General features: G+C 40.5%; 1 protein-coding gene across 7 annotated transcripts in view; it reads right to left on the bottom strand.

The window, feature by feature from the left end:
• Positions 1 to 26,883, bottom strand: part of CDK14 (cyclin dependent kinase 14) — a 545,410-nt gene that overhangs the window by 183,440 nt on the left and 335,087 nt on the right. For all 7 annotated transcript variants that reach the window (XM_032798112.2, XM_075062353.1, XM_032798113.2 and 4 more), the window contains one exon: positions 10,942 to 11,035. In XM_032798112.2, coding sequence (XP_032654003.1) covers positions 10,942 to 11,035 — 94 coding nt within the window. The remainder of the gene's footprint in view (positions 1 to 10,941; positions 11,036 to 26,883) is intronic.

The raw sequence follows: 26,883 nt of genomic DNA, 5'->3' as shown, positions 1-26,883 counted from the left end.
TGGAAGTGCAAATGTTTCTCTCATATCTACACATGCATCTGCTAATGAACTAGGATCACAATTTTTCATATGCATTTCAGTTCACTTTTAACACATTATCAGTTCACTTTTAACATGTTATCAGTTCATCTTCATTGTTAAAACACACAGCCTCTTTTCTGCATGTCTGTATAGGACTAACACCCATTACAAAACTGGACTCTTTGTAAGCTACACTGTCACTAAACAATTGGGCAGTGGCTATACATACAAACATGCTAAGCACAAGATACTCTACTTAGATGGTATTAACTCTCACTCACTAGACATGCTAAAGGTCTTCCTGTTTGACCTGATACACATACAGCTTAGTGTGGCAGTGGCTAATATCTCCCACAATGGGTCAGACAATACCTTCTTTTGGGGGCTGCCATAACAAACATGCAATTCTATTTTTGAGATGGAGCACAGGGCAGGAGGGTGGAAGAAGGAGAAAGCAAAACACAATTTGTTTCCTATTACTGAAGCCCTATTTGGAGTCAGAGCCACTGTCAGGCACAAATAAATAAAATAGGTAAAAATTCTGAAGACCCTCAGTGTGGATCTGATGGTATCACATGGCCTTGAATGTGCACAATGCTGTCTGTCCTTTCACTACTAAAATTGCATGGCCACATAATTTTATCACTGCCATGGAGATGTATAAGGTAAACACTGACCACATTTGGCAGACGTGCTGATCCATAAACCCTGCACGCAGCCAAGTCAGCAGCAAAGACTACAGAAAAAACAATCAAAGAACAAGCTTGGTGTAAGATCTGCTGCCACTGTAAGGATACAGAAAATCAACTGAAATTTTTAAGTTAAGAAAGTGTATCTCCAAAGGTGCAGGATCTGGCTTAGGATATCACTAACCTGGATCTATAGTAATGTATTGAACAATAGTGAACACAACAGCTCTACAGTTTCAGAGTAGCAGCTCTATGATAATTAAAAGCCCAACGACAGTAACCCTCATGCATGCTGTTCCTATTGACGTCATTAGTTATGCAGTGGTTGGGGTGCTGGTGATTACTTTAATGGCTGTTCTGCAGAGAAAGTAACTGAAAGGGTAGTTATGCACTCTCTATGGCTGCATGCAGGGCTGGCTTTAGGCCTATTCCACCAATTCCCCCGAATTGGGCCCCGCACCTAAGAGGGTCCCGCGACCAGTGAGAATCCCTTCCCTGGCTAGAGGTGTCTTTTTAATTTTTACCCACCTGGCAGTGCTTTGGATCTTCAGTGGCACTTCAGCAGCGGGTCCTTCACTCTCTCTGGGTCTTCGACGGCACTTCAGCGGCGGGTCCTTTGCTTACTCTGGGTCTTCAGCGACACTTTGGCACCGGGTCCTTCAGTGCCGCTGAAGACCTGGAGCCAGTGAAGGACCCACCGCCGAAGTGCCGCCAGACTCAGAGCACTGCCCGGTGAATACAGGCCCCACATGTTTTTTTACATGTGTTTTTTTTTTTTTTTTTTAAGTTATCCCTGCCAGGGCCCCGTTGAAACTGTTTGAATTGGGTCTTGCACTTCCTAAAGCCAGCCCTGCATTAAGCCTATAGGCAAACTGACACAGTATATTACTTATTTTTTATTCATTCTACTTACACAGGGAGGAGAGCTCAACTTTCTGATTCCTTTTTAATTATAGCTTTGGTTCCTCTTGAAAATTGTTTTTTGTTCTCATGAGGAGGAGGGAAGATGTTGGAGGTTGAAGGGGAAAGGGAACACAGCCCTTCAGGGAAGACTGTATGTTCCCTGGGGGGCAGGGGGAGAGCCCCTTCCTATCCATGTTCAGTCTTCTTGTCCTCTGTACTATATAAGATTAAGAGGGAAGCTGCCCGTTTAAAGGGATTAGAGGCATTCTCCTTCTAAATATTCAGTACCACAGAGAGAAGGAGGTACAAAAAGCAAGGCCAGCTCTAGGCACCAGCACTCCAAACATGTGCTTGGGGTGGCACTTTCCAAAGGGCGGCACTCCGGCTCCTTCCCCACCCCCCTTGGCGCACAAAAAGCTGGGAGACGGCCCTGAGCAGAGGTGAGCTGTGGCAGTGGGGGGCACGGGGAGGGCTTCAGGAAATAACCCTGGGGGGGGCAGAGGAACCGCTCCCCCGTCCCAGCTCACCTCCGCCTCCTCCCCTGAGCGAGCCGCCGCTCCGCTTCTCCCTCATCCTTCCCAGTCTTGCCTGGGAGGGAGGGATAGAAGGAGAAATGAGGCGCACCCAGGGGAGGAGGCGGTGCCAGGGATTCGGGGAAGAGGTTGGGATGGGAGGGTGCAGGAAATTTTTTTTTGCTTAGGACAGTAAAAAACTTGGAGCCAGCCCTGGCAAAAAGCAAAATTCATAAATCAAAAGCAACTTACAAGAGATGAAACATATTCAAGGGAAGAGAAATCAGTGCCAGCCATGACTATTTTTTCAGTTCCTGAAATTTTATTATTTAAATCTAAGCACCAAGAAGAAGAGTTTCAAAAGACACATACAGAAAACAACTGCCCATATTACCAATTTCCAAATGCATCTCTTTATCCTCTTAAAAAAAACCTATCCTTTGATTACAGACATTAGAAAAAGAACATTCTTTTAGATTATCTAGTCTACATCCTTGCCAGTACATAATTATTTTTTATAATATATTCTGTTCTGTTTGGTTTTAAATGATATATTTGTATCCAAAATAAAGAATAAGAGTCTAAAGATTTTATGAGGATGTGTATTATCAAGGACTAGAAGCTCAAAGAGGAGAGTAACTTTCTCCTCAGCCTTCCTCCCAGAAACACACAAGGTCAAAACCTAAATCCAACTTCTGCCTCACAACCAAATGTGTTCCACCTGATCCAAACAAGCTGTATCTGGGAACCAAAGTTGTTAGGAGCAGTAGAAAAGCATGCATTAAAAGTAGTGAGGAAAGAGGAGACTTTGATGCAGTTGGGCAAACAGTGTGCATTATATAGGTAAACATCAAACAAATAATAGATAAAATATTCACCTATTGGATTCAGCATTATTGCTCCAAAAGAGGTGCTCTTAGCACAATGTGCTACAACAACAGACATTTCTGGCCCAACACTTGACTGAATGAGCACTAGGTCTGCTGAAAAAAGTTATTCCAGGCTTCATATGATATAACTGACATGAAGATGTTGAACCACAATGAGATAACAGGCATTTGTGAAGCCATTGAGCTAACATTAAGGTCTCAGTGCAAATGCTAGTATGCAACATTACACAGGTGACATACTCCTTGCAGTTCGTTATACTTCTGACCAAACACACATACATTCTCCCACACCTACTCAAATTTCATGCTATTTTAAAGGAAAAAAAGACTATTTTTCATATCCAGCACTGAAATTTCAAACACAGGACAAGTCTTGCATTAAAAATACATGCAGAAATGTATGATTTTTTTTTTTGCATCATCTTTTAGGTTCATGCTTTTGGGATGAACAAAATGGGTATAGTTTCCTTTTCATTATTATTTTTAATATCATGCATGCTGGAACACAGCAGAGTATTATCATTCAAAATCAGGGAGGGGATTGCAGTACTTTGTGGCATGCAAGTCAGCGGAGAGAGAGGGTTCTGGCTGTGAACTAGCTTCCCAGCTGTGTCATATTACCTGAACTGTCATGAATTAACCAGCTTATTCATTCCGCAGCCACATCTGCACAGTGAGTCTGCATTTATAGTCAGAGCAGCATTTTGATTTTAGCTACTCTGCTTGCGCAGGGAATCTGTACAGTATCAGAAGACCTGTCTTTGTATCATCCCTATGGTGGAAAGTAGTTCTGAGAGTATGTCTGCACTGAAATCGGAGGTGTGACTGCAGCTCAGCTAGGCATACCCACACTAGCCTTAATCCAGCTAGCAGAGCTAAAAAAATCAGTGAAGATGCTGTGGCACAGACCCCTGTGTGGTCTAGCAACATAAGTGTGTACCCAGGACTCCAGATGGGCTTGCACAACTTCACTGCTATTTTCAGCCATCCTAGCTAGATTAAAAATAGTGCAGGTATACCTAACTGAGCTACAATCACATCTACGGCAGCCGTGTAGCCACACACTGAGTGTAGCACAAAGACTAAAAAAGTGCAGTTCACATGTTGCTTATTATCCAAAAAAGAAGATTTAAGAACATGGGGCAAATGTCTTCTGCTCTCTAGTAACTCCGAGAATCTTGGTTTAGTGAAATAAAAGGCAAAAACTACACCTAGCTACTTCTCCCTCTAACAAAAAAACAAAACTGGCACAGAACTGATAGCACAGGAGTCAAACCTGGTCTAGTTTAGGCATATGAATGCTGATGGTGGAAACAGATATTAAGCTATACAGGCCTGATCTTTCAGTGCAGCTTAGGAGAGGGAATGCACAGTTTACCCTTTGTACACTGCTGTTCCTGGGCTGTCTAGATGCCATGCTACATCTCACTGTAATTTTATGCAGTCTTAAGCTAATTTATAATGATTCCCAAAAGCCCAAGGAGTTGTTTCTTTGCTGGAGTAAAGGCACAACCAGACCATGTCATTTTTTTCTTAATCACACCGCTGGCACAATCTGACTGAATGCCACCTGAAGCTCCCCCTCTGCTTGGACTAAGCTTCATACTTCCTTGTGTGTGTATTACGTGACTATATAGGAATGTTGTATTTGCCATACCAGATCAGACTACTCGTGCAACAAGTCTAGTATCTTGCACTTAGTGTAGGCCAGTATGTAATGCCTCAGAGACAGGCAAAATAAAAAAATCATGATGCACCTAGCCAATTGTGCAGTGCTGCACATGGGGGAAAAGGAGGAAATCCGAATGACTGCAGGAATTCAGTTCATGCTCCAAGGATGAGGACTGGTTGACTGTATCTTATAGGATTATAATATTAAAAAGTCAAAAGCACATGTGCACCTATCTGCACCCTTTTTGGTGAAATGTTTGCTTTGAGAGAGTTCTCAACTGAGAGTAAAGTAGTAACATTCCACTGACTAAATCAAAACTCTACATAGCAGCTGAGATGTTTGTTGAACATATGTTCTTTTTGCAAATGGAAACACTGAGATGATCTTTGTGGTTGAGTTCTGTGATGAGGTGGGAATTTTTTGTAATAATTTTATGAAACCTGCCTGTGCCTCAGTTTCTCCTTTTTGCATCAATTGTTACCTAGTTGGCATGGGGGGGAAAGGTCTGTCTGCTCTCAGGGCAGGCTAAGACACAGATATGAGTGTCACCTAGCTGTCTGGGCCTTAATTCCCATATGAGCGGAGCATTTGAGAAGACAAAAAGGATAGGAGTACTTGTGGCACCTTACAGACTAACAAATTTATTGTAGCATAAGCTTTCGTGGGCTACAGCCCACTTCATCAGATGCATGTAGTAGAAAATACAGAAGCCCACGAAAGCTTATGCTACAATAAATTTGTTAGTCTCTAATGTGCCACAAGTACTCCTGTGCTTTTTGCGGATACAGACTAACAAGGCTACTACTCTGAAATCTGAGAAAACAACGGCAAATCCAATCATCAGGACATTGACACCTAGCAACAAACACTCAGAGAAAGTGAGACTTTGTCGCCTCTGAGCAGGGGGGCTGAGCCGCATCTTCCCAGCTTGGGCACTAAGAACTGGGGGAAGGAGGGTATGAGGTGGAAGTATGTGGGAAGCAGTCAGGGCACACACCTCGGAGTGTGACAAAGAATATCAGATGGACAGGGAAACAGAGCTTGAACAATGCTTGGCTGGGCTCTGGTTACCCAGAAGGGACTATGCTGTAACCTTCATTTCTCTGTGCTAACCAAGGACTTCCTGTGCTGTGTTCCAATCGACTAATAAACCCTACTGTTTGAAAATCCTAGCTTCAGATGCTTTTGGAGGCACATTGCTCCCTAAGATTGTCTGAGTCTCCCTTAGGGGTCTGTCTCAGTGGGACTTACTGAACAGAACTCACGGTGTGAAACAGGAGTGCGGAAGGCCCAAAGGTTCAGTCTGAGGTGGTGAAGCCGCGTGGTTTATGCCGGAGGAAGAGTGAGATACCTAGGAGGGTCTGGCACACTGAAGGGGTCCTCCTTGAAACTCTTCCAAAACTGTGGCGTAGCGCTGAACTTGTGGCTTTGTGACAAGTACTCCATTTTACTTAATAAGCACATAGTTCTTTAAGCAAAATTCTCCATACGTTCTAGTGTCTGAATGAGTAAAACAAATCCACCACAAACTGATAACTAGGGCACAAGTTATGTGTACTTTAAAATGGTAATTTGCAACTTTCAGTTCACAGTATATTGAATACTACTAAATCAGGCTCCAATCTGAAATTAAATCCAAGTTTATGCACTCCTACCAGTGTTCAGCCCTGCTACAGTATTGGACTTGACTTTGGCTCCTGAAGTTGTTTAAAATAAGCATAACATGTAAAAACAGTCCAAATGAAGTGCTCTTGTTAAAAAAATAACCAAAAGGAAAAATCAATGAACAGAATAATGCAATAAGTGTAATTAGAAGAACAACCTCTTTTCCTAGTCCATTAAACATAGCCATTTCATTAAACCCCTGATAAATGTAAACAATTAAACATAAGCATAAATGAACAGAAATACAGGTTTTGGGATGTATTCTACTCTTGATAAGGAGGAGAAATGGAGGAGCACTTAGAGAATACGCTCTTTATTGTGCACTTGATAATCTGTGGAAAATTAAGGTACCACGTATTTTAATTATATTTACATAATAATAGAAAATAGATTTAGAGCCAGCTATTTGAGAAGTCCATGAAACTGCTGTTCACAGGCTCACTCTGTTCACATTACATTAAATTTAGTTGTCCTAAATATTAATCAGTGCCTTTCCTTCCAAAATACAACAGTTTATAAGAGAAAGAAATTCAATCATATTTCAACTCCTGGTATAGAGTAATGAATCTTACTGATGTATTTTTTTTATATTGCAAGAGGTATGTTTTAAAATACCTGACCTCAGAACACTGCAGAACTAAAGGATCAATGGGAATGGCATATTGTATTGTATATCTGCTTTCAGAACACCACAATATTGCATGAAACCATCCACTGTTGAAGAAGTGAAAAATGTGAACTAAAATTCTCTCCCACCAACAGACATTGGTCCAATAAAAGATATTACCCCACCACCTTGTCTCTGCAGAAAAGACAACTTTGGCTGGCTGATCTGTATTTCATAGCTGTTATAAGGACTCAGTATGTGGGAGTTAATTGTATTAGTTATCTTAAATAGCAACCTGATTAATTTTGCACTTCAAAGTTATTAACCACCTTAGTGTACACAATTCACTGGAGAATGAATGAATTTAATCCTTCTGTTCAGAAACAAAGGGAACAAGAATAATCCCTTGTTTTATAACTTTTAAATAGATAACTTCTTAAATTCTTAATTATGAAAACGGTATATTAGAGAGGCACTTTAATTACAGATGGCTAGAAGTTTCCTTTAAAAACCCCTATTTTAAAGGGGATTTTAATTAGGATTTAAGAATTAACTCTGGTTAACTGCCTGCCATAAAAGTCTCAGTACAAAAGCTTCTTTTTATTCTTTTAAAGTTTGTACAAGTTCAGTCTGACCTAAAGTGACCAGGTCAAAAATTATCCCGTTATTTGAAAGGCTGAACTTGTTATTTGCAGCTACAATTTAAAACATTTTTCTTCTTAACGAAAATTTGGAATGCCATTAATTTATATAGTGGTTGGTAGATTTTGGTATTTTACCAAACAAGCCCCCAAATCTCCCCAAAAAAGAAAATAAACAAAAACAAAAACTCAGCTTGAGAATGACCATAATGTTTCAAAAATTCTACAGATATATACATGCTTGTACTGACCGCGTCAAATATAGCAATTTATATTTTTTAAATTATTTTAATTTCAACAAAATACAAAATTGTACGTCAATAATACTTTTAAAAAAATCTGAGTATGTGTTTAACATGATCTATGTTTACAAGTGTCACCTGTTCGTAAAACAGGAGAGGAGAGAAAAAAAGGAGGTGGAATTACATTCCGCACTTCTAAAAACTAGTACATGCATTTAATAAAGCAGAGCTTTTAAAATTACCCAATACCTGCTAGTGTATTAAACAGAAGTTGATACACAATACATTACAATTAAATACATGCAACCTTTCTGTCAAGTGTACACAGCAGCAACAAGGGCCAGGCTCAATATCTAGGGGTTCCTCTTAACAATACAAAACTGGACCAGTTTGAATCCCCACCCAGTAACCTGAGAAAACTTAACACCGCCCCTCGGCACCTCTGAGAGGCAATACTTTCCCACTCACAAGCACTGAGTCTGTGTATAACAAAAGAGAACTCTTACGAAAAGGGAAAGAGAACTCAGCATTAACTTGGGAAAATATCACAACCACATTTAAAAAGCATGTAACCATAAGCAAACCAGACCCCACAGTGCGTTGGGCAGTGTCGTTTGTCTCAGTTTCCCATCTTGCAGGAACACATTTGTATTATGTTGTGACTTTTCCCTGTAACACTTCGCTCCCCTCTCCCTCTACTGCACCCCACTCACAGTTAGTGAATACCCAGAGTTCTGAGGTACATTCACGTGGGTTCACCTCCCACCGCTGGGGAGGGGACTGGAGTTTGAGCAATGCCTCTGCTGCCACTGCTCCTGCAATGCCACTTTCTGAGGTTCGATCACTTAAACCAGCACTTAGCGATTTCAGTAGGGAGCCTCACAGCCAGTGCAATCTCTGTGGTGTCTTTCACTGTCCTCACAAAAAGTCTAAGGCTTAGCCCCTAAATCTGCTCTACAGTGATCTCAGCTCTAGGAATCACCAACCAGAAAACATGGGCTCTCAATTAAGTCTAATCAGCTCTGCCATAAAACACTAGAGAGGAACAGATCAAATGGTGTCTAGGACTATTTAGGCAGAGTCCATGATCAACTAGGAAAACCTATTCCCACCTTCTCTTCACTGGGAGCTGGCATCTCCTGTCCCCTGCCTAGCAAGTGAGATTCAGTTTAGGGTGTCCCACTCAATCAGGGCATTCTAAGCACAGTTCTGCTGTCCTTTACCATACAATATGGATAACAGCATTTCATTACCCCTGCATTCAAATACTAGAGTGATCTGTAACCCAGAATTAGCCAAAAATCTATCATTTTCGCAAAGCAGCTCCATCTTCTGTGCACCTAGGCAAAGTAGGTGTGTCCATGCAAACGCATTCTGCTCCTGAAATCTCTTCTTCCAGCTCATCACTAGATGTCAGGGGAGAGCTCATTCAGAGCCTGCTCACATACAGCACAGAAGCAGTTGCAGTGGGTATCGCTGCGCAGGTGTTTTGACAAGGAAGAAAGAACATAATGTGACTTTCACATCCTACGTTGAGTTTGCAGCTCTGACATTTAGAAAAAGTATGTTTTGCTCGAAGATTGAGAAACTGATGTAGAAATCATTGAGGGACAAACAAACAAGGAGCTCTACACGCTGCCATTCTTAGAGCTGATTTTCAGAGCTGAACCATACCTCAGTACAGCAGGTGTCAAATATTAATTGCCCAGGCACCACAGTGAATAGAACACCACACAGATCTGGTTAGAAGGAAGGCCAGACTTTTTACTAGCTATGATGTAACAGAACGAGGAGAGGAACTGCCAGGCAGCTCTTTCCCACACAAACTAAACTGGAAGGATAAATCTAGTGCAGCTCACAAACAAATGGCTGTAAAGCCAGAGCAATCTTTCAGAGAAGGCTACCACTCAACCCCTCCTGCTAAATCCAGCCAGGCATCAGGAGCAAGCAAGCCCCAGAGTTCCCTTTTTTGTGCTAGGGCTGAGGTGAAAGGTGCTTCTTTCTGAGGCGTCCCCTGCTTGCCACATAACAAACAACAGTGGTCCAGTCAGAAGCCAACCAGGCCAGCATTTGGGACTGTATTGGCCACCTCAGTTGATCTGCACTGGGCACCTGCTAAACAATTGCAAAGCTCCTGAAGGCTCTGAAGGAGAAAAAAACTCACATAGCTTAGTACTGATCTGTGAAGTGAACGACATTCTCCCTAGCCTCTTAAAAGGGCACTGGCCAAAACCCAGAGCAAAACGGGAAATCTAGCAGTAGAAACAGGAAAATAACAGAACAACCCGAGAATGAGGGCCGGTGCAGAAAGAAAACAGGCACAATGGTAGCAGATCCTCAGAGGAGCACTATGAACTGGACTTCCCAATTGTGGAGGTCCCATTAAGCCAAAGAGCTGTCCCGGCAGCTCATGAATGGACCAATCAGGCTGCAGTGGTGGGAGCTGAGTAATGCACTTCTCTCTGCTCTGTCAGGTATCGTTATTTGTTAAGTACTTTATTGTCGAATAAAGCATCAGTCAGTGGGAAACACATACAAACTTTATCATCACTATTTCTGCCATCCTTATGTTCCTTCTCAGTCTTTGTATTCCCACTGCATTTTCATCTCTGCAGTAAATCTCAGTTCTTACCAAACCTTCATGGGCTTCACTCCCATACCATGGCTTATTCCATCACATAAAATAATCATCAATAAAAGAATGAATGTTAACGTTAAAATAGCACAATAATATTAATGGGGGCATCTCTGAGTCATTATTTTAGACTGTTTGCAGATTCAGCATAGCAACACAGCATCTTTTTTTTTTTTCTGGATTCACATTTGGAAGCTTTTCTAGCCAGGAGAGCTAGAAATATCTTTTTTAAATGAAAGCTTGGATTCTGCAGAATCTGAATAAGTCATGCAAGTCTCAAAAATATATCCCAGCAGATTGGATCTGGCTTGAGGCTGCGTGCTTTACACCTGTGCTCCAACAGAGAAAAGTAAACACTACAAATAGAATAGCTCCTTGGGATTTCAATAGCCACATTTTATTACTCACATTTGTAAGGTAGCATATTATATATATACATATTAATCCAGAAACAAAGAACTCACCAGAAATATTCTTTCAAGTTGGTCTTGAATGTCTTTTATTCCAGGAAAAGCAGCAACTCCTTGAATCATTTCTACAAAGATACAACCCACTCCCCTATTAAAAAAAAAATACAATATTAGATTTTCTTGAAATTAAATAATTAATACATTAAACATTTGCCTCTATCACCAGTATTACAACATCATGGCATCATGACAACTGAATGGATGAATGTGTTGAAAACCAATCTATACCTTTAAATATGTCTCTTTTTCAAACATTTTTTCAAGAAACAATTTCTGCTTAGATGTCACACTGATAATATATAAAAAGGATCCATTCACCTAGGGTCAAAACCTTGGGCATCTTAAGTAAGGCCCCACAGCAGCTTTGAAAAAGATGTGGATTGGTTGCAGGAGGAAGACGGGCAGCAGCAGAGAAAATATCTCAGACTTCAGACAAGCTTCTGTAGTTCCCCAGGGTTTGGCTTTGTCAGTTGGTTCAGGCATTTGTGCATCCCCAGGGAAAGCTACAGACCCTCAACTGCTTCTCTTCCCTGTGCTCCACGGGGGATTTGCATCTTCTCCAAGATTTGATGTTCAAGAGCTAAAAACCCTCTTAAGTATCAGTGGGAAGCATGATTTCATAAAACATTTAAATTGTATTTATTTCATTACATTTTTTCTAAATGTACTTATTCTTGTCCTTGCACACACATTACATATATGCAATATAGATACACACACTCGTTTGTGCACATTCACTTGAGAGATCATTTTAACAAAACCTGTCACTCCAACAGCTTTATGTGGAGTTATATATATTTTACATATGCGTTAAGCTTTCTCAAAGGCAACTAGAGGATTTAACCATGTTACTACCACTCCTTTCAAATCCAAGTTGTGTCCTACAGTCATCTTTGGAAGTCTCAACCTTAACTTTTAATTTAACTTTGTTCTCAGAAGTCGAGTGTTTGGAATATAATCATTAAACACAGTTTTTTTCTTATTCATGATGATGATTATTTATTTAGGGAACAGCATTTAATTTTAGGTGTCTGTGTATACTGTGAGAAGTGTGTCTGGAAGAAAGTCTCCTAATGAAAACAGATTGCATGTTTTCAGATAAGCCAGGGAATGTCTCACTGAATATTTGCAGATACCACTCGGTAAAGATCACCAGCAGAGATCACATTCTTTACTAAATTCAGAATGGATAGGCCACTACTGAATAATGCAATAATTTTATTTTAAAGGCAACAGGATATGATCAGATTTATTCAAAAAGAAAGATTTTATAATACACCATTATTTTCTGATTCTACTTCTCAAAGATTGAATACCTTATGCAAAGATTTTCCTTTAGCTCTAGAGAATAAGGGAAAACAACAGACACAGTTCAGATCCATCCCTAGTTGTATTCAGTCAGTTTGAAAAGAAGGAGATTAAAAAATTATGTTCCATATGCCCTTGTTAGTTACTGAAGGTACTGGATTGATTAAACTGCCACTCATCATTTACTCTGGTTAATGCATCATTAGGCACAGATAGGCACAATATATCTTTGTCAAATACTTATAAACAGTATTTAGATCTCAGGCAAGGAGAAATGCAGAATTCTGGACAGGAGTTGTTTACTCAAGATAAGAAAAAAAAACCCTGAATTTGATCTGGAGGACAGAGGAGTAGAGTTCTATTTTTGCAACCAGACAACAGACATTAGATTAAATTAGTTTAAAATTTTAAGAGCATGTACTGGTATCTACAGACAAGCACCTAATGTGTATTTGTATTTGAAATACAATAGAAGATGAAGATTTTAGCAAAGAATTTTATATATTGCCTCTCAAAATCTTACTTGCATATTTAACGGAAATTGACTTGGGTATGAACTGAAAATTGGATGAAGATCTGTAAATTAATTATTAATATAGTGCAATGTCATAAGTGCTACAAGGACTATTTTAGATATTGTTTGACACCATATTTTTTATCATCTGGAATAATTTAACTAATGTGCTTTTTATCCCTTAACAAATGATGCTAAATCAAGAGGTGTTGTTAAACATCACTAATGAGAAAAATAAAGAGACTTAAAGGCTCAGTCTTGAGGCTGCTAAACATTCTGGCTACAACCTAATAAAGCACTTAAGTTCATGTTTAATTTTAAGCACAAGCGTAATTCCATTCACCCAGCATATTGCAGGATTGAGCCCTTAGAGAGGACAGAAATATGGGTGGGAAATAACAAAATAAGATCCCTCCTGGGAAAAGGTAAGAAAACACATCTTAGAAAAAATTAACTAAAATACAGATATACAATAGAAGGAAAATATGTGGAAAGCCATAATGCTAAATAAGGATCTTGGGGTAACGGAGCTCATGCAAGTCAATAGGAGTTTTCTCATTGGCTTCAACAGACAATAGTGAATAGGAAACTGAGTATCAGTACACAATATGATTGCCAAAAACATTTTTTTAAATCAAAAGTCAAAACCAAAATGTGTTTGTGTTGTATGAGCACAGACACCAAATCTCTACATTAAAGTAAGTATCTGTACATTTTCAGGCATCCCAAAACAGGAATGTATCAACAAAGTGGGAGGATTTCTTAGCAGAGCAACAAAAACGACTATATTACTGGAAAAACTGACTTGTAAGGAAAAGACAAAAGAACTGAATATATTATTATTGGGTAAAACAATGAATGAAGCGGAGGAGGGGAGTGGGGAATAGGATCACTCTGTACAAGTATCTGAAAAGTATGAAAAAGAGGACAAGGAATTGCATTGGATTTCACTAGTCCCCAAAACTGAATATGTACCAAAGAGGGTACAAGTAATGAGATGCAATTAAGAAACAGAAAATTTAGGATAAGTGCTAAGGAAAACTGCCTAACGCTGAGGTCAATTATACTGTGCAACAGCCTCCCAAAGGAATGGAAGGTCCACTGCTCAAGTCAGATAAAACTAGTCTGGATGAAACACTTAAGTATATTTTGCAGAGAACGATCTTATCTTGCGTTAAGCGGCAGGTGAACAAGACGAGCTAACAGATATCTCCCATCTCTAGCTGCTATGATACGAGATTAATCGGAACATATTTCATATTTCAAGAAGTAATTTTGCTTTTACTGTCTCTCCCCCTCACTCTAAACCCACCCCATTATTTATTTATATATTATTTGTACACAAACTTACATACCCTATACTGTGTATGTGAGTGACATTTTCAGGCAAAGTGTTTGAGAAAGTGTGTGCGTCACATTGAAGAACTTTGGTAATAGTTCAATAATTTGATATAGCATTTCCTACACTCTTTGGAGGAGGTCTGAATTCTAATTTGCAAACTGAATTGCAGGGCTTTTAGATACTTGATTCAGGAATCTTTGAAATGGAACAAAATGGGATAACCTTGCAAAGCAAACATGACTGAAACTTAAATGACAGCCATTGAATCTTGGAATGTGTGACTTGCCCTCTAACAACAATAAGCATGACTAAGCCTACTGATGTACTGATGATACCATATGTGGCCATCAATCTCATCTTGTCCAACCTAATTTCCTAGGGCTATATCTGTCACCATACTACATGGAGTAGTATAAAGGAAGAGTTCATGCTGTAGCTCAATGGGTTACTCTGAAACTTGAATTTAGATAACAAATGACTATCTAATGAGAAGCCGAGGTGACTACAGAAATTCCATTTTTATGCAGAGCATTTGTAGGCCAAGAGCCGCAGCTTGTAAAGAATAATTTGTTTGGTTGCCATTGTACAATTTTTTAAGAAATTAATTTTTGTTTTAATTCTGCAGACTTCCCTCTATATAACTTTTGACATAATGTACAAATTCAAATTACAATCAGTTTGGATATGAATTTATAAAGCCTTTGCAATATCTCTTTTACTTGACACTTTACCTAAAAACTTATGAAGAATTAAAGTTGTTGGGGTTTGTTTTCTTTTTACTTCTGAACAGGGCCGGCTATGGCTTTTTTGCCGCCGCAAGCAAAAAATAAAAATAAAAAAGGGGAAGGGGCGCAACCGGAGCGGCAAAGCAGGGGCAGGGAGAAAAACGGTGCGGCTGGAGTGGCAAAGGTGGGGGAAAAAACAAAAAAACATGGCGCGGCTGGAGGGGAACAAAAACGGCACGGCTGGGGCAGCAAAGCAGGGTGGGAGACAAAATAAAAACGGAGCCGCTGGAACAGCAAAGCAGGAGAGGGAACAAAACAAAAACGGCGCAGCTGGAGCGGCAAAGCAGGAGGGGAACACGTAATGGCTGGAGCGGCAAAGCGGGCGGGGGGGGGAGAACAAAACAAAAACGGCACGGCCGGCAAAGCGGGGGAGGGGGAACAACGACTTAGCCGGCAAAGCAGGGAAAAAAACCCTACAGGGCGGCCGGAGCCAGTGTGCAGGGGGACTCCCTGTGCAGCAGAGTGCACATCCGGTCTAATGGGGAGAAGGGGAAGGGAGCAGGGGGGAGAGAAAGAAAGGGGGTGGCCAGCGCTTCAGTGGAGCGCTTGCCACACGGCCCCGACCACCGCGCTGCCTGCGGGAGGGCTCCACGCCGCTCTGGTCGGGCGGGAGGGAAGGACGCAGGGTGCCTTGCCGAGTTTGCTGCAGGGCGCTCCCCTCCTTCATCTGCTACAGGGTGGCCAGAGCAGCGAACAAAAAAAAAAAAAAAAAAAAAAGTGTCTCTGCCACCCTAGGATTGGACGGAATCCTGCCCCGTAGAATCTGCAGCCCCAAGCATGAGCTTACTCATCTGGTGCCTGGAGCCAGCCCTGCTTCTGAAGAGGGCCATAGCCATTTTTGATTAACAAATTGTTTTCATACTGATTTTTGTTGTTTTATTTAAATGCAGGTTTTAGAATTTCTGTGGACAACTGGGAAATTTCATTATATCAAAGACTGACTATTCTTTGCTGAATGAACAGCTTTTCTGTTGCATTCATTTGCTAACAAGAGACTATATTCCGCATCATGTCACTTCAGAATCTACATTCAGATTTTGAAGACCCAGGAGATCTGGCTCTCTGGGAGGAGAGATATTTTGAAAGCACTAAATGATTACTTTAATACTTCTGATAAAATTACTTAACATTTATAAAAATCACAAGAGGAATAACTCATGCAACTCAGACTTTGTGCTAGTTTTCCAAAAGTGACAGTGCTTTTTTATTATAATTATAATATCTGCTTAGTATTTTCTCCATCACCACCAAGAGGCAATATTAGAGTACTGAATGCTTCACTAATGCCAAAGGTAAAGATTACAGAAACTCGAAACAATGGGTTGCACTTCAAAAAAAAGTATATGTTCAGGATTAATAGTGAAGTAAGGACAATTTAATAGATTTTGTTTCAGCTACTTTACTAAACTGGAAACTGTATACACCAATTTTTACCCCCCAGGAAAGACCTTGTCTCAAGACAATGTGTGGATGTATAATACATCTCTGAATAAGGTATCGTAAAGGACAAACTGTATGTTTAACCTTGACTAATAAGCCTACACCTGCAAGGAAGTGTTCCTTGTAACTACCCCTGATTCATGGAATCTGGTTCTCTGACAGAAACTTCCAGGATGAAATCTCGATCTCACTGAAATCAATGGTAAAACCACCATTGACTTTAATGAGTCCAAGATTTCATCCCTGTGGTTTACAGACATGATCTCCAAGGAGCTGAAAACGCTCACCTTCCACTGAGGGGTCTAATATCATGCAGGATTGTGTCACATGATTGAACACTAAAAAAACCTAAGTATCACTGATTTCAGCAGATGGATGTTTATTAAAGGTGAGTGAATAATTTGCAGTAAATAATCTAACAGCTGCCAAACTATGGTATTTAACTTTTAGCCAGGTAGGAGCAGTCCAGAGTTGCACTGACCCAGAGGGAGTTCAGCAAGGGACTGTTCTACACACAAAGTTGCAGTTTTTCCTGAAGTGTGATGGTGCGGACCAGGACACATTTGTCTTGGAGATTAAATGCTTGGCTTCACAGATGGTGTCTGCGACGCTAGGAATCTAGGTACCAGCTCCTGACAAAGCTTTAGGCCTCAGCAAAGCACTGACAAATTCATGGCTGGAAACCAGTCTGTTTTACCTGTGTGTTAGGGTATGGCTACACTTGGAGATGTGCAGCGCTGGGAGTTACAGCTGTGGTCGTACAGCTGTGTAGGAACAGCGCTGCAGTGTGGCCACACTGACAGCTACCAGCGTTGCAGTGTGGCCACATTTGCAGCATTTGCAGCGCTCTTGGGAGTGATGCATTGTGGGCAGCTATACCCAGCGTTCAAGTGGCTTGCAACGTGCTTTTCAAAAGAGGGGGGTGGGGTGGTAGGGGTCGGGGAGACAGAGAGAGCCGATTTTTGGAGCAGACACTGTGACAGCTCCCTGCTTTTGCACGTTCAAAGCGGGGGGTGTGTGGAGGTGACAAGGGAGCGTCGGGAGGACAGAGAGAGTGGATTTTCGAGCAGACACTGTGAGCTCCCTGCCTTGCAAATTCTGGCCATTTCCCCACCCCTCTCTCAATCACTCTTAAATGTAAAAAGGCTTCAGACCAGATAAGCAGCTTCTCCGGGGACTCCCTCCCCCCCGCCGTGCTGTTTGTCTCCTCAAGCAAACAGCTGTGAACATTCCAAAGCCTCGGCTCGGCTCGCTCGCTGGAGCAAAGAGCAGCTGTGTTTGGTAGCTCCGGGGAGTACCTTCCGGTTTGTTGTAGACAGGAATTCTGGGATACCTCTTAATACCTGGAGGCCAATAACAGCGCTGGGTGAGTGTCCACACCTGATGAGCAGCGCTGGCATCACCAGCGTGGATTCGCTACACCGTGCAACCAGAGTACACAGCGCGGCAGCCAGGGAGTTGCAGCGCTGGCTGAGCTTTGTAAGTGTGGACACCGAGTAAGTTGCAGCGCTGTAACCCCCTCACCAGCACTGCAACTTGCAAGTGTAGCCAAGCCCTTAGTATGGCTTAGATGGGTATTTGACTTATAACGATGTGTTTGGACTTCATGAAATGCTTGTAAGTTGCTACATGAATTAAGCTCACTTATATCTGTATCACATTCTATCAAGTAATATTAAAGTTTTTGCTTTGTAACCATAAAAAAATGTTTGCTCTAAAACTGTGAACCCATCTGTTTCCTGCCCATCAAGAAAGCCTATCAAAACTAAATGAGCCATTGTGGGACATCACAATAAAAAGACTTTGTTAATTACTCCTTACTACCATGAAGAGGCTACATGCAAAAGGGCTCGTCCCATGGTTTGAAGTCTGGAAGAAGGAAATAAAAATATCTGACAAGGAAATTTTTCATCTCTTTTGTTGTTTGGACTCTTCCAGGGCCAGAGCTATGAAACAGAAACAGAGATCCCCAGGGTCAACCTGGGTTAGCCCTAAAAGCTATTCAGAGCTGATAGATTACTACAGTTCTCTCATCTTTTGGAACCATAGACTGTAGCTCATTTGTGTATATATGTTTGCCTGCTTTAACCTTGTAATAACTCTCATTTCTTTTCTTAGCTAATAAATCCTTAGATAGTTTACTATAGGACGAGCTTCAAGCATTGTCTTTGGTGTGAGATCTAAGGCATGAAATGACCTGAGGTAAGTGACCGGTCCTTTGGGACTAGGAGTAACTGGAATACTATTAACTTGGGTTTGAATAGAGACTGGGAGTGGCTCGGTCATTACACATATTGAATCTATTTCGCCATGTTAAGTATCCTCACACCTTCTTGCCAATTGTCTAAAATGGGCCATCTTGATTATCACTACAAAAGTTTTTCCCCTCCTGCTGATAATAGCTCATCTTAATTAATTAGTCTCTGTCAGTTGGCATGGCTCCTTCCACTTTTTCACGTTCTCTGTGTGTCTATTATATATATCTTCTCACTGCATGTTCCATTCTGTGCAACTGATGAAGTGGGCTGTAGCCCACAAAACCTTATGCTCAAATAAATGTGTTAGTCTCTAAAGTGCCACAAGTATGCCTGTTCTTTTTTCGACTATTTTGTGATCTCTGGTATATAGCAACCATCTATCACTAAGTCCAGCTTGCCTGGGTGGCACAATAGACTCGAGTGCCCAAGGATACTGACTGTGACTCAGCGGAAAGACTGTTCTAGTGCTTTAAGAGTTCACGCTTGTTACTAAAATGGTGAAATCTAATTATAGAACATACAACCATTGTGGGGTCTTGCCCTGCTTCTTGGCAGTCTGCCCTGAATCTGGGACTCACAATCATGAGCCATGCCAGACAGCTTGTCAGTGTTTATGGGAGGGTTTTGGGTTCCTTGACCATGGAATGCTGTTCTGGGAAGGAGGACTGCTGGGAAGACATGAGTCCACCTGACCATGAAGGGGAAGAGCATTTTCATGAACTGACTGCCCAATCTAGTGGGAGGGCTTTAAACCAGGTTTAAGAGGGCAGGTGACACAAGCCCACAAGTAAGTATAAAAAAAGGGGACCTTAAAGGACTAAAAGTGGGGGCAAAGGAAGATGGAAAATCACGGTAGGGTCATGAGAGCAAAAAGGAGAGCAGTGGGGAAATCTACTCAGCATCTCAGATGTCTGCACACAAATGCAAGTAGTGTGGGGAATAAACAGACTATAACTACCACAGACCATCAAACCAGCAGGAGGCTGTGAATGAGGCATTTCTAGAACAAACAATAGAAATATCAAAAACACAAGGCCTGATAGCAACTGGGGATGTTAACTACCTAGACATCTGTTGGAAAACTAATATGGCAAAACACAAAATGTCCAATAAGTTCTTGAAATGTATTGCGCACAACCTCTTGTTTCAGCAAGTGGAAGGCATAATCAGGGGCTGGGGGGTGGGGGAGTCATTTTAGACCCGATTCTGACTAACAGAGAGGAATTGGTTGCAAACCTAAAGACTGAAGACAATATTGGTAAAAATGATCATAAATGATAGATTTGATGAATTTAAGGAAAGGAAGGAATGAGAGCAGCAGAATAAAGACAGTAGACTTAAAAAATCTGCTTTTTGGAAACCAGAGACCTGGTAGGTAAGGTCCCAAGTGAAAAAAAATCTGAGGGAAAATGAGTTCAGGAGACCTGGTAGTTTCTCAGAGACAATATTAAAGGTAGCATGCCAAACAATTCCTATGTGAAGGAAAGATAGGAAGAATAACAAGAGGCCAGCTTGGCTCCATAAGGAGCTCTTTAATGACATGAAAATCAAAAAGGAATCCTACAAAAAGTGGAAACATGAACAAGTTGCATGAGTACAAAAGAATAGAGCAAATATGTTCAGACAAAATCAGAAAGGCTAAAGCACAAAGTGAATTATATCTAGCAAGGATCATAAAAGGCAATAAGAAGAGGTCTATAAATACATTAGGAGCAAGAGAAAGATGAAGGGAAGTGTAGGTCCTGTACTAGGTGGAGAAGGAGAATAATAACTGATAACATCAAGGAGATTTAAGAGTTTAATGCCCATTTTGCTTCAGTCTTTACTACAAAGGTAAATTGTGACCAGATACATAACACAATTAATATTAAGAAGGGGGAAGGAATGCAAGCCAAAATAGGAAACAGGTTAAAGAATATTTAGATATATTTGATATATTCAAGTCATTCAGGCCTGATGAAATTCATCCTAGTGTACTTAAAGAGCTAGCTAAAGAAATCTTGGAACCATTACAGATTATCTTTAGGAACTCGTGGAGAATGGGTGAGAGCCCAGAGGAATAAAGAAGGGCAAACATGCAACCTAGATTTAAAAAGGAGAACAAAGGGAACCTGAGGAATTATAGACTCGTCTGCCTAACTTTGATACCAGTAAGACAGTGGAACAAATTAATAAACAAATTAGATATGCTCAAGTTGGCAGGGCCTGATGTAGTTCACCCCAGAGTTTTTAAGGAACTAGCTGAAGAAATCTGGGAAACATCAGTGATTTATCTTTGAGAGCTCATGGGGGGTGAATGATGTCCCAGACGACTGAGAAAGAGCAAACACAGTACCTATCTTTAAAAAATGGGAACAAAGAGGACCTAAAAAAGTTTATCCTAGTCAGTCTAACTTTGATACCTGGAAGGATACTGGAAGACATTATTAAACAATCAATCTGTCATCACCTACAGGATAATAATGTAGTAAATAATACCCAACATGAATTTCTCAGGAACAAATCAGACCACACCAACCTAATTTTTTTCTGTGACAATATTTCCAGCCTGGTGGATGGGGGGAAGCTGTAGATGTGATATATCTTGATTTTAGTAACGCTTTTGACAGTTCCACATGACATTCTCATAAGCAACTGGGGAAATGTAGTTTATAAGAAATTAATATGAAGTGGATGCAAAACTAGTTGAAAGACCTAACTAAAAGAGTGGTTATCAGTAGCTCGCTGTTAAACTTGGGGGATGTATACAATAGTGTCCTGCAGGGGTGTGGTCTGAGTCTGATACTATTCAACATTTTCATTAATTACTTGGATAATTGAGTGGAGAGTATTATAAAATTTGTGAATGACACCAAGCAGGAAGGGGTTGCAAGAACTTTGGAGGGCAGGATTAGAATTCACAATGACTTTGACAACTTGGAGAATCTGTCTGAAATCAACAAGATGAAATTCAATAAAGACAAGTGCAAAGTATTACACTTAAGAAGGAATAATGAAATCCACAACTACAAAATAGGGAAAATGCTGGTGAGGTGGTAGCACTGCTGAAACAGATCTGGGGGTTATAGTGAATCACACATTGAATATGAGTCAACAATATGAAGCAGTTGCAAAAAAAATGAGGGGGCTAATATTCTGGGATGTATCAACAGCAGTGTCATACATAAGACACAAGAGGTAATTGTCCCACTGTATTCAGCACTGGTGAGGCTTCAACTAGTGCAATGTGTCCAGTTCTGGGCATCACACTAAGGAAGATGTGGACAAATTGGAGAGAATCCAGAGAAGAGCAAGAAAAATGATAAAAGGTTTAGAAAACATGAGCTATGAGGAAAGATTAAGAAAATTGAGCATGTTTAATCTTGAAAAAAGATGACTGTGGAAGGACCTCATAACAGTCTTCAAATGTATTAACGGCTATTATAAAGAAGATGGTGATTAATTGTTCTCTATGTGCACTGACGGTCAGACAAGAAATCATCAGCTTAATCTGAAGCAAGGGAGACTTAAGTTAGTTATTAGGAAAAGCTTTTTAACTATAAGGTAGTTAACCACTGGAACAGGCTTCTCAGGGAGACTGTGGAATCCCCATCGTCAAACTTGTTCTTAAAAACTTCCAGACACCATCAAAAATGGTCTACATATGCTTGGTCCTTCCTCTACGCAGGGAGCTGGACTAATTTACATCTTGAGGACTCTGATCGGGTGTGTTCCCCTCACTCGCCATGAACGTAGGCCAGAGAGACCAATTAACCTATTAGGCTGCAAGCTGGGGTATAGTTAGACTGAGAGGAAAACCCTAATTAGGGGAAGCTCACGTGTGCAGGAACAGGCAGGGCTTCTATAAAGCCAGGGAGTTGGTAGGAGATGGGGGTTGCAGGGAATTGGTCTGCAGTCATTCCATGGCGGAAGGGAGGAGTGTTTGGGGCTATAGAATTTATTCTGCAGTTACTCCCTGGGAAGAGGCAGTTTAAGCTGCAAACACCCCTAGGGGCAGGAGGGGAAAGTGTAGGAAGGGCTCAGGGAAAACACAGCAAGGTTTAGGTGCAGACCTTATCTGCTTCTTAGAGGGTCCCCTGGCTGGAACCTGGAGTAGAGACTAGAACCCAGGTGGGCCTGGGCTCCCCTACCAGCCACTGGGAAAGTGGCACCATCAGAGCAGAGAATGAGAAGACAGCCTGAGACAATTTGTAAGGAAAGACTTTGATACTCTGGAATGGGAGGACTACAGTGACCTGGCCAGAGGGCCAAGCCACAATTCCAAAGACAGAGTACCTTGAATCAGAGAGAAAGCAAGAGAGAGACAGCATGCAGCGAGCAGTGGAATGGGGTGTTGGACCTGGAAAAAGATGGTCCCCAGAGTAGCCAGGAGGAGGAGTCCCTAGCAGTGAGTGGACCCTGTGACAATGACCCTTCCAACCATACATTTATTATTCTGATTCTATGCTTATTTAAAACAACTGCACGATCATATATGATGGTATTAATTAATAGAACCGGTCAGAAAAGGAGGCGGTTTTTTACTGGTGAAAAATTTCAATCAAAATCCAAAACTTTTTGATTCAGAAATGTTGCTGTAGTGACTCATGGCCGTTGTCATTTGGGTGCCTCATGTTTCCATTCTCTTCTATGGGCTTTGCTCCCTGGTCAGACTACATCTCCTGTGATTGCCTCCCCTCTTGGAGAGGGGAGACAGTAACACCTGGCTGTTGTGCATCATGGGCAATGTTTTCCAGCCAAGGAGCCTGGCCTTTTGTAGGTGAATGGGGATAGGAGACAACCATGCAACAACTCCCATGAGGAACTACATCTAAATAAAAATATTTGGACTTTTTCAACAAAATGACATTTTGTTGATGACAAATGTTAATGTTCACAAAACAAAAGTTCATTTAGTCAAAAATTCAGTTTTTCACAAGGTAAATTTTTTAATCCATGTTAGTTCTGAAGGGTGTGATCAAATTCTTCTCTGGCTCATTTAACTCCGTAAAAATTAATGTTCTGAAGGGTGGTTCTGTGGTTCCCCTCCCCCTGCTGCAATGTTCCATTCCAAATAAAATATACCCCATTTGCAAAATCACTTTGTGTGTGCATCTGTGTAAGTAAACTCAATTGCTCAGATTCTGAGAAACAGAACACAGAAGGGCTCAAGCACAACTGAAGTGAATGTCATTTTAAATTGAGCAGCATTTGCCCAGCAAAATTTTCCTATTGAAGGTACGTTTCTTATTCTTAGGGAGTTTTTGTTTTTTGGTTTCCTTTGTGTAATAAGGAGATTTCAAAACTGAATTCTCTGCTATGTATGAAACATCTCTAAAGTTGACACACCTTTGTTGATAGATCTGGTAAATGTGTAATTCCAAACTAAAGACAATATTCTTCAGGAACAGGAAACTAAAATTAAATGTCTTTCCAACAGCTAAAAACAAAAGAGGCTTCTCATATGAACCTGACCCTGGGAGAATTTTCCAATCACAGATTAATTCATCTGATAAAACTGCTCATTGTCAGTGTCTTCTCCGGAAGTTTAATGAACAATATCTTGATGGTTATCACATCATCCTGACCTCTTAGGATTACCATTTCTCTGGAGTAGAACTTGTTATGGTAGAGAGCATCAAGGGCAAAAGAAGCAATTTTCCTTGCTGTCGTCTCTCTCTTTTGGGCCTCAAACAACTAGTGCTTCACAGTGTACTGGGATTACTAGCCACAGACTCTTTCATTGAAAACTGTTTACAAGGGATGTAGAATAAAGATGCCTCTACCATGTCCCCCATGTAAATAGATAATTCAATGCACCTGTGTCCTAGAGAAGACCATTTTTATATACTATCTTTAATTGTTGTCATAAGTCTGGATTGGACAAGTATTCATGCAAACAGACAAAGGATTATGGTAAATACTCAATTCTGCTTTCCAGTAATGGGAGAACAGATTACAGTAGTATAATAGGGATCATTGTACCTGGGAGGGGAGGAGGGAACAGATTGTGCATACGTAAAATATAAAGCTCGAGATGAATACTTTTCTTTAAACTGAGATCAGCACTGAGATCACTGTCATCCCAGCTGCAACAAAGTTAAATAAATTAATGTAAATCTGAAGGCAGAGATGTAATGAAGATAATGGTGATCTAATATGCAATTGCATTACATTTGACAGGCAAAGTTATAAGTGATTTCTTCTACAGTGATAAGCATAGTTAATGTTAATTAATTAAATGAAATTTTAAAAATTGACACATTGCTTATTTTACCTGAATTGTGACTAATTGTTCATATCCTGCCAGGAATTCTTTATATCTTTTAAAACAAAGAAATCTGTAAAAGCAGCAAAGAGTCCTGTGGCACCTTATAGACTAACAGAAGTTTTGAAGCATGAGCTTCTGTGGGTGAATACCCACTTCGTCGGTTGCATCCGACGAAGTGGGTATTCACCCACGAAAGCTCATGCTCCAAAACTTCTGTTAGTCTATAAGGTGCCACAGGACTCTTTGCTGCTTTTACAGATCCAGACTAACACGGCTACCCCTCTGATACAAACAAATCTGTAGTATGGATAAAATATACTAAGACAGTTGCCAGCTGTTTGGCAAATATAGATTATAGCCAGTTACGCATTAAAATAAAAATATACATAGTGACTTGCAGCTTTTAAAAAAACAGATGTAGCACTGCTTACATTGTGAAAATCAAAAAGCCATTAATAACTTGCTTAAATGAAGGATCTCAGCTACTAAAACTCAGTTCTTCTTGTAAGGAATACGCAAAACAGATAAATACATCAGGTTTTTTACATTTTATATTACCTATATGGTTTTTAGTATTTTATAAAACTCTAGGCATAGAAGTTTAAAGATTATTTCCCCTGCACTGACTTTCAAAGGACTGTAAAATCCAAGGATTAAGAAAATTGATACCAAAGGCAGTGCTAAACGGTACTTTTACCTACCAGTAAATCCTCATCAAGAAATAAAAGCATATCCAAGGCTATCATAACTCCTTGATGCAGTCTGAGGTTGTATAATATGTTCACACAATGCCACAGTATCATATGCTGACAGTAGTAAATCACAACACACATTGTATTGATTTCCATCACTAGCTGACACCATTGATGTATATACGTCTTCATTAATATTCTTTTACTGCCAGTGGCTATTTAAACAGAAAGCTGGAAAATGTAATACTGTATGTGGATCATTAGCTTTTAGTTACTTATCCTAATGCCTTACTATGGCAAATGAAGCATAAAAATAGTCTGCAGTCACTGCCACCTGCTTCCCAGAGGTTAATATTTGCACTCCTATCATACAGTGGGTCTTCTACTCAATAACAGATCCATGTTCAGTTCCTTGGGAATCCCAATTAAATTTAATTTATCATGGCTAAAGTCAGTGCTCTATGATCTTTTTTCTAAATGGAAAGAACAGATGTGTATTTTCTCTCAATATTATTTAAATATTTCAGTAAAGTGACTGCCTACTTTTGTAATGAAGATGTATGTGATGAATCAGGACACAAAAGGCACATAGTATTTAACATAATGAGGTAACACTAATAATTGCATATGGATGTTAATGTCACACAGACACACTTGTTGGTAATGAATTATCCTGCCATCTGACAGAAGCAAGGATTCTCGCTGTCTCTTCATTCTGGGAAATCCTTACTTAGTCTTCATTCAGTTGTGGCCCAACAATATGCTGCTGCCATAAAAGAGCTCCCATACTATCTGTTCTTCAACATGCCTTACCGTTAGATGTACCAAGTTAATACAAATATTTTCAACATGCAATATCTCCTGCATTGCCTGTCTGGAGAGGATGGGGGTGGGGGGAAGAAGGACCTCACTGTTCAGTCCTTGTATGTGCCATCTGAGTGAACTGTGTGCTCTAAATAACATTCTGATCCTCTGATTGCTCAGTATCAGAAAAAAAATATTTGCCAGTGCACTGGATTCATAGCTTTGATAGGTACAGTCGTGCTGCTTCATTTTTCATTTGTAACAAAGCTTTCTCCATGGGCACCCTGGATCTCTTTTGGGCCTGTGTTAAAGGTCCTGTCACTAGGGGAAGTCAATATTTTATGTTCATTATTTAAGACGTTTTCTTTTTGTGCCCTCCAGCAAGCACCCTTGCCTCACTGCCGAGATCCAGACATGGAATATGATTACATTGACATTGGTTAGGTCCTTCCTGGACTTGGTATTTATTAGAGTGTTCTCTCTCTCTCTCTCTCATATGAGATGGGATGCAGAGATAAAATTTCTATATACCATTAATGGTTG

This window comes from Chelonoidis abingdonii, chromosome 2 (genome assembly GCF_003597395.2).
Source record: "Chelonoidis abingdonii isolate Lonesome George chromosome 2, CheloAbing_2.0, whole genome shotgun sequence".
Classification (NCBI taxonomy): Eukaryota; Metazoa; Chordata; order Testudines; family Testudinidae; genus Chelonoidis; species Chelonoidis abingdonii.
Note: the sequence above shows the minus strand (reverse complement) of the source record. Positions and strands in the feature narration are given on the sequence as shown.